The sequence below is a fragment of the Mauremys reevesii genome, linkage group 19 (assembly GCF_016161935.1).
Source record: "Mauremys reevesii isolate NIE-2019 linkage group 19, ASM1616193v1, whole genome shotgun sequence".
Lineage (NCBI taxonomy): Eukaryota > Metazoa > Chordata > Testudines > Geoemydidae > Mauremys > Mauremys reevesii.
Window position 1 is genome coordinate 13790321 of NC_052641.1, and position 8801 is coordinate 13799121.

Here is an 8801-nt window from a genome sequence, read left to right on the forward strand (position 1 = left end):
GCGCATAGAGTTGCCCGCCCCTGTATGTTCAGGACGGGAGGGGGGTGTCTACGCCTGCGCATAACAGCGCTTGTCTCCCATGCCCAAGAGTGGTGTTTTCTGCGCCTGCGCCCTGCGCCTCCCGCTCCCCAGTGGCCGGGAGGGGGGATCGCTGCGCGTGCGTAGTGTGGCCTTCGCGCCCCTGTGCCCCGGAGGGGGGGGTTGCTGCGCCTGCGCACAACGCTGCCCGCCCCTCGCCAGCAGTAGCAGCAGCAGTAGGAGGAGGCGGTGTTGGTCCCGGCTGGGGCGATAGCGTGAGGGTGCCCGAGCGCCGCTGTTGCCCCCTTTTATCCGGGAGCCCCAGGTCCGGGCCGAGGAGGAGGAGGCGTCCCGGCCGCGGAGGGAGTCCGAGCGGCGGCAACAGCAGGAGTCTGTGCCCGGCCCCCCCTGCGCTCAGTCCCGTTACAACCCCCTTCCTCCGCGCTCCGCAGCCACCAACATGTCGGCGCCGGCGGCCAAAGTCAGTAAGAAGGAGCTGAACTCCAACCACGATGGGGCCGACGAGACCTCAGGTGAGGCCGGGACGGGGGAGGGAGGGGAATGGCGGCGGCGGCGGCCGCCGCGGCCTCCTCCCCGCACGGCGCTGCACCGACCGCCATTTTCCCCAGCCACACGGGCCGCGGCCGGGCCGGAGGCGGGAAGAGCGCGGGGTCGCCCGGGCGGATGTGCAGGCCTCAGCCGCGGCAAGAGGAGGCCATGTTAGCGCCCTTTTGTCTGTACTGTCCGGCCTCCTTCTCCACGGGCGCGGGCGGGGGGCGCTGCGGCCTGCGCGGAGCAGCGGGACCCCCCCCCTCCTGGAGCAGCATCCGCGGAGCCTCATTGTGCTCCGCCGCCGCCATGATGCTTCGCCGCCTTCTGGTCTCGGAGCCGCTACTGCTGCATGGTGCTGCCCGGCCGCGCAACGCGGGGATGGAGCGGCGCTTTCTCCGTGGCTGGTGGGGCCCGCCCAGCTGGGGAGCCACGCGCTACTCGTGCAGCAGCGGGATGCGGCTGCCTGCCCGTCCCCACGTGCGATCCTAGCGGCCCGTGTGTATTGAGAGGTCGGTACTCGGTTCCCCGCACCGTGGGGTTTGCATCCGTCGCCGCCGTAGGGGGGACTTGCCCCCCCCGGTAAAGCCTGTCGGTTTCCGTCACCCATGGATCTTAGCCTGTTTGGCTGGGGGTGTGGAGGTGCTCATAGCAACGAGCCTCCAGGCCAGCAGCTCTTCGCTGTGCCCGGTTCCTTTCACACACGTGCTTCCCGCACCTGAGTTTTCATATGTAATGGGGGCGGGGGAGAGAAGACAACACCAATCTACCCATCTCCGGCCGCACGGTGGGGGTAGGGCTTGGCTCTGAGACCCCCACAGGAAACAGCTACCCCATAACACGAAATCCTGTGTGTTCGCAAACTAATCGGGGGATGGGTGCCTGTTCCGCACTTTTATAGCTGCTTCCCGCTACCTTTCGTTAATTTTAAAACACTTTGGCAAACAGACATTCCTCAATCACGAGCTCCGGCAGCCTCTGCCGAGTTAAAGTTCTTTTTAGAAAATATCCACTTCACAGTGGTTTTGAAATATTTACCCAAATCTCTTCTGAAACATGCCTTTTAATTGTGGAAAACAGCATTCCCAATTGTACTGTTTTAATTAGCATTTTGTATCTTGTTTTTTTTCTTTAGTATTAACTTCACTTAACTGATACAATTTCTGTAAATGTGTTCAGTTTAGAAAGAATGATTTGGTGTATAATTTTATTAAATTATTAAACTATTATAATAAAATTACCAAGTGTTGTATATGACTATATAGTGTGAATTAGCATGGTACCTGGTTTGAGCCCTTTAAAAAAAAGGCAAAGCTTCACACCAATCTTCAGAGACTTCACTTTGCAAGTTCAGTTAGTAAAAAAACGGTAGTTTTACAAGGTCTGATGAACCTTGTCATCAAGTAGAAATAATCATTTAAATGCCATCCAGAATCGTGGTAAAGGTTGTAAAAGTACACTTTTCTGATTGTTTCTCAACTGGTGTCATATATTATTGAGATCTCTCTTCAAAAACTTATGGAGTTTGATGGATTTATTTTTCTTTCAGAAAAAGAGCAACAGGAAGCAATTGAACATATTGATGAAGTACAGAATGAAATAGACAGGTAAATTATTAAAAGAAGCTTTTCAATAATTTAAATTGTTTTAGCAGAACTGGAAAAAAAACTCGTAATAAAAATGCTATAGTAACTGAAGTAGTGTATGTAGCTGTTCTCACACTTTCCAAAATCTCAAAATCATATTAGTGGTTTGACGTGATTAGAAATAAAGGGCATTTGGTCTATATATGATCAAAAATTTGAAGGCGTAATCTTGTGTCCTGTTTAGCTGTGTACAACTAAACTAGCTGGGCCTTAAGATATAACTTGACTTTTAATACTTGAAATAGATTGTGATGATTTTAAAATGTCTTTGACAGTATAGGTCTGGCCCTCATTGCATCTATCAAAATTTACACTGTAGTGATATGCTATATATTTTCTCAGGTCACTGCCGGCTTAGGCCCTAATGCTTGCAACCTATTCCAGGCAAACAGACACCCTTCCCACTACCCTCCTAAACTTACTAATGAACCTCCAAGTGAACACAGGAGCCTGCCTGGGAGGAGCATTTGCAAGATTAGGACCTTGCTGTGTAACAAACCTTTTTTTTTTTTTTTTTTTTTAAACAAGTTCTGTCATCTTCAAAGGTTCTTTGTGGTGCACAAACTTATTTTGTTTTTATCTTTTCTCTGGCAAATAATAGGAGGAGGGGCAATGAGCTTGAATCTGATCCAGTATCATGTATCAAAGTTCACCAGTCTTTCTAAACTCAGAAACTTTCTAAATTCAGAAAATTTAATAGTGATCTGCTTTCAATTTAGAGCCCAACCCTGCAAATGCCACTGAGCATAGTGTTTGCTAGTGGTGTAGTTTCAGTCGAGTCAGTGGGATTACTCCTGATAGTACACACTAAATAGTGTTTGCATGATTGGACCCCTTGTTTTTGTTTGACATATTTCAGGCAGGGTTGATTAGTTTAATTAAATAATCCATTCTAGTTTTGGACTATCTACTGATTTTGCACCTTGTTTAAACTTCAGATCTCCATGCTATAATACAGTTGTTAATGTGACTCTTTCCTTTCTTTTAGACTGAATGAACAAGCGAGTGAGGAAATTTTGAAAGTAGAACAGAAATACAACAAACTCCGCCAACCATTCTTCCAGAAGAGGTCAGAACTGATCGCCAAAATCCCAAATTTCTGGGTAACAACATTTGTCAACCACCCACAAGGTATGTTCCTGGTGCCTTTTTGGGGGGTGGGGGGCATCATGGAAGTTTTTTACATTATGTATGCCTTTTAATCCTTTGGTTCAGAAAATTGCTCTTAGATTTTTGTTTCCCCCGATTAACAACACTAACTTCTGTTTGACTATATGCCTAGAGCTTCATTTTGAGGCGATAATGCTATCAATGGAAACAGTTTATCCATTTCTACTTCTGTTGTCCCAAAGATTTTCTTCCCCTTATGTTTTGAATCCAAGAACAAGCTTGATCACCATTATTAGGACTCCACGTTTATACTTTTTATCATCCTCTTAAGTGAAAGAGAATACACCTTCAACAACCTTTTCAGTACTCTTTTATGGACTGTATTGCAGAGGGTACTTGATAGTGACCTCTGGGGGCCAGTGGCTCTTTTGAGCTTCCTCTAAAGATGGTCTGGGACAATATACCAGATGTCCTAATAAATCAACTTTCCGTGACAATGTCTTATAATGTTTGCTGCAAAATAACCTATATAAATAGCTTTTGTAATGCAAGATTCCTAATTCTACCATAGTATCTGCACTGTTGGGGGAAGAAGATGAGGAGGCACTGCATTATTTGACCAGAGTTGAGGTGACAGAGTTTGAAGACATCAAATCAGGTTACAGAATAGATTTTGTAAGTATCATGGACAGTCTTCATTTAATGTTGTGCCATTTTTATTTGCATGTAACCTACCTACATCAGAGAACAGTAGCATAAGTTAGTATTCAAAACTTGTAGTACTTAACATTTTTTAGTTAACATATCTGGTATGCTATAGACAAGTATGCAATCCTAACTTTATTCTTTCCGCTCTACAGTATTTTGATGAGAATCCATACTTTGAAAATAAAGTTCTCTCCAAAGAGTTTCATCTGAATGAGAGTGGAGATCCATCTTCAAAATCAACTGAGATCAAATGGAAATCTGGGAAGGCATGTATCTTTACTGGGGCAGGGAGGAATTAAATAATTGCTCCACTTCAAACAGTGGCAATGAGTGCTAGGTGTTTCTGTGCTTTGATGCGCGCACACACACACACACACACACACACACCATTCCTGCTGGATGAAGCCCAAGGATATGGTGAGGCTGCTTCTAAGATGAGGCTTGTAGCTAATTCTCTCACTTTGTTGCACGCCAGTGCTAGTGAAGACCAGTTGTCAGTATTTCTACAAGCATTTCCGTTCAACTTTCTCAGAGTAGGCCTAAAAAGCACCCAACCTTTTTAGGGAATTCTCCCACAGTTGATCTAATATCAGTGCTACAGTTCTCGTTGTAAACAAGACCTAATTTAAACTTCAGATTACAACTACCTTTCCAGTTTAAGTATTATGGTAAAAGTTTGGGTGGCCACTTGGTCTTTGTAAAGAAACTAGCAAATCTTTTTATCTGAGTTGTTTTTCTACCATTTGCCAGTTACCATCTATATAGTTAATGCTTTCTTTGTAGTTCATAAGTTACATGTACATCTTGTGGAACTTCTGAATTAGGAGCTCATTTCTTGCACCTCACAAAAGTAAACTATAGTGCTGCACATGAGTCAGTTTGAATGTCATAGTTGGATCTGTTAGAAAACTGCATCACATGTCAGTCAAAATTTTAGTATTTTCCTCTGGTGTTCTGGGGTCTTCCAGCAATAATTTGCATCTTGCAGTACCTTATGGTCATTCAGCTAATTATTAAGACAAGCTGAGTTATTGCTATCCATAAAATTGCATAAGCAAGTATATCCTGGGTGCAAAGTGCCTCAACAAAGCAGCAGCTAGAAGTCTGTACACATTAAGTGGTGAAGTAAAAGGTCCAGAATTACCTCTGGATAGTAGTATGTTGCTAGTGAATATGTTGTTGTAGCTTAAAAAGTGAGTTGTGGTTCTTCCCCCCCCCCCCTCCCCCCATGCGATTGCTACAAAGGAGAAACAGGAAATTTAAAAGGGGAAAACTCCAAGGATAAAAGACTTAAATCCTTAATCTATTGTATGAAGAAAACAAGATGAGTCCATCCTAGGGGGAGAGAAAAGGAAGAGGGGAGTGTTAAGACAATGTCTTTTAAAAAGGCCTACAGCAGTGATGCAACCCATCAGGGGTTACCGTCAGGGTAATCCGCTGGCAGGCTGCAAGACAGTTTGTTTACATTAACCATCCACAGGCACAGCCACCCGCATCTCCCAGTGGCTGCAGTTCGCCGTTCCCGGTCAATAGGAGCTGCGGAAAGCGGCGCGGGCTATTTGAGAGCGTCTTAAATTGCTTGTGCTAATGTTAGCATTTAAATAGTTCTAACAAGTCTTGAAATTAGCACTTCAGTAAATGGTTTGAGTCATACCTTTGCCACTGTGTGGCTGGGAACATTAACAAAGGTCAACAGGTAGTCTTTTTGAATTGTCAATATTTCAGTGGAGAAAGCTAGAAATAAAGAGTGAAAACTTACATTCTGAGTTGCAAAAACACTTAAAAGTGAGGGCTTTTTTACTACCACTGGCACTATTAATGAGAAATGGTAGCTGAAACTCCTAGCTATGTGGTGTCAACTGGTACATGCCCTTGGGGCTCTGTATAATTTGTCTCTTACACACCTCTCCTTGAAAAAGAACAAGTAGTATGTGGTTGCATAGATAAGCAGGTCTCCAAATGCATCTTGTGAAACATGGTTAGGAAATTCTTTCAGGAAAATTCTTAACTTTCTCTTCTTTTTCAGGACCTGACAAAGCGCTCAAGCCAGACACAGAACAAGGCCAGTAGGAAGAGGCAGCATGAAGAACCAGAAAGTTTCTTTACCTGGTTCACTGACCACTCTGATGCAGGTGCTGATGAACTAGGAGAAGTCATCAAAGATGACATCTGGCCAAATCCATTACAATACTACTTGGTACGTGTAGAGTTGAGCAGTTTGTAACAGTATTCTTGTGACTATGTCAGAATTAATTTGATCAATGCAGTAACATTGTATATGTGTTTCTAATTAAGGTTCCTGATATGGATGATGAAGAAGGTGAAGGAGAGGAAGATGATGATGATGATGAAGAGGAAGAAGGGTTGGAGGATATTGATGAAGAAGGAGATGAAGATGAGGGGGAAGAAGATGAAGATGATGATGAGGGAGAAGAAGGAGAGGTGAGAACACATTTTTTCCAGATCAAGGAGTTGAATAAATCCAATTAGGAAATCCTGTTTTAGGAACAGCATTGAATTTATCTTACTGATAAATGTTAAGGAGTTATTGACACTCTGTACAGTCTGCTGTTATGTTTTTCAGAGGGGAGTTTGTGTAGGTGGTAACAGTTCTTGCAGTTTGAGCAATGATTTTAGTGTTCTTAGGTGGTGTGGGGGGGGGCAAGTATTGCCTTTAAGTTGGAGATGGATATCTTTAGGGAACTCATTGGCAAAAATGAGGAAAATTGATCTGTTTGTGTTATATGCCCGTTCCTCCAAAAGCCTGTTTTTCTTTCAGCAAACTGATTTTTATTAGTGAGTTACTGGGTATTTCAGTGCCGGTTTTAACCTTATTCCATAAATAGCTTTTTTTTTTTATGCATCCAGTTTTACTGGGTTTCACCTATTATATACACTTTTACTCTGGACTATTGCCCATTTTTCTGTGAATGTGTCCTCATTTTCTAGGGATGACCTCCTCACCTCTGCTACTCTCACAATCTCCAGTGATTTAAAGTTTGGAATTAATTCTCACTCATTAACTGGGGATGTTGCACTATTTCATTTGTTATAATTAATTAACCACATTTTGCTTTTGTTATTGAGTTACATGAAACTGCCTTTTAGACAAACAATGGGGAAGGCTTTGGACGTTATGCATGTAGACACATTTTAGATGTGATAACTAAGATCTGCTGAGCAATATTCTTGTTAGTATCTAAATAGTATTTTATTTAATCTGTTCATTGAACTTTTGAATCTTGTAAATTATTTACTTAGACTTTTACTACTCTTTAAGACTGCCTATTCAAAGCTCTGAGCACCATTAGCATTCTCTTCAGTATTCACTAACAAATAGTTTTTGTCAATTTTCATCCAAATCGTATGTCCCAGCAATAACATGGAGATCAAACTTTATCCAGCCTTACCTATTTCCATATGGAGGAGGGAGAAAACATGAGCTTTTCAAGCCATCCTGCAAGAATAACTGCACAGGACTTTTTAAAGTGGTCAAAAATTCTGGTTAATTGCTGTTTGAAAGTCAAGGCTGTATGGAGTTTGAATGTACTGACTCCTGCGCCTTCCCTCCTCCCACCCTCCAAAAAAGTGGCTAGATTTTAACTGTTTCTTTTCTTTCAACAGGAAGATGAAGGAGAAGATGACTAATTAAACACTGATGGATTCCAACACCCACCCCTTCTTTTCTTACCTTTTTAATTTTTCTCCAGTCCCTGGGAGCAAGTTGCTGTCTTTTTTTTTTTTTCCCCCTCCCCCCTTGTGCTCAGTCGCCTTGTTCTCTTGAGGTCTCTTTTTCTCTCCTCTACACCATGGTTCACCATTTATTTTGGGGAAGATACCCTGAGCAGAATACAGTGGAAAATAAAATCTCTACCAGTTTCTGTTCCAAGTTCATTTTTATCCCTTTCTATCTAAAAACAAACTGTTTATGGAATCAACACACCATGTTCTGTGGGAAAAAAGAAAACCTTCTGCTCCCTTCACTCTGCTGGAAGCTGAAGAGTGCTAGGCCCCTGTGTAGTAGTGCATAGATTCTAGCTTTTTTCCTTCTTTCTCTGTATATTGGGCTCAGAGATTACAGTGTCTCTATGTGAATATGGACAGTTAGCATTTACCAACATGTCTGTCTACTTTCTCTTGTTTAAAAAAAATTAAAAAACTAAAAAAAATGGGGTATAGAAGGTCAGCAAGGGTGGGTTTCAGATGTTTGGGTGGGTTAAGTGGGCATTTTGACAACATGGCTTCTTCTCCTTTGGCATGTTTATTGTGATGTTTAACAAACATCCTTGCAGTTTAAGATGACACTTTTAAAATAAAATCTTCTCCTAATGATGACTTTGAGCCCTGCCACTTGATGGAGAATCAGCAGAACCTGTAGGATCTTATTTGGAATTGACATTCTCTATTGTAATTTTGTTCTTGTTTATTTTTAAATTCTTTTTTTTTTTTTTTTTTTTGGTTCACTGGAAAGGAAAGAAAGATGCTCAGTTTTAAACGTTAAAGTGTACAAGTTGCTTTGTTACAATAAAACTAAATGTGTACACAAAGGGACTAATGGTCTTCACTGAACAGAACATGTTTCTGATTTTTCTTGCTCGTTTTCCCATATATTATCAATGGGTTTTTTTGTCTGTAGTTTCTAATTTAACACCTGTTGGTATGTGGTCAGAATATCTGTTTTGCAAGATAACCTCATGGCTGTATGGATTTAACCTGAATTTAAATTTATAGATAGTTTTCATATCTGGAAAAAGTGTTTAATTTAGGTGT

At 42.4% G+C, this 8801-nt stretch overlaps 1 protein-coding gene across 1 annotated transcript; it reads left to right on the top strand.

Annotated features, from left to right (window-relative positions):
* The first annotated feature begins 116 nt into the window (after positions 1 to 116).
* SET (SET nuclear proto-oncogene) lies at positions 117 to 8578 on the top strand. Its single transcript, XM_039506542.1, has 8 exons — positions 117 to 551; positions 2117 to 2174; positions 3202 to 3344; positions 3895 to 3998; positions 4184 to 4297; positions 6058 to 6228; positions 6327 to 6473; positions 7656 to 8578. The coding sequence occupies exons 1-8, from the start codon at positions 479 to 481 to the stop codon at positions 7677 to 7679; spliced, it is 834 nt and encodes a 277-aa protein (XP_039362476.1). The 5' UTR covers positions 117 to 478; the 3' UTR covers positions 7680 to 8578.
* The last annotated feature ends 223 nt before the right edge of the window (positions 8579 to 8801 follow it).

Coding starts and splice junctions, on each gene's coding strand:
- SET (XM_039506542.1), top strand. CDS start 479: ATGTCGGCGCCGGCGGCCAAAGTCAGTAAGAAGGAGCTGAACTCCAAC. Junction 3,345..3,894: donor ATTTGTCAACCACCCACAAG/GTATGTTCCTGG, acceptor ATTCTACCATAG/TATCTGCACTGTTGGGGGAA. Junction 3,999..4,183: donor CAGGTTACAGAATAGATTTT/GTAAGTATCATG, acceptor TCCGCTCTACAG/TATTTTGATGAGAATCCATA.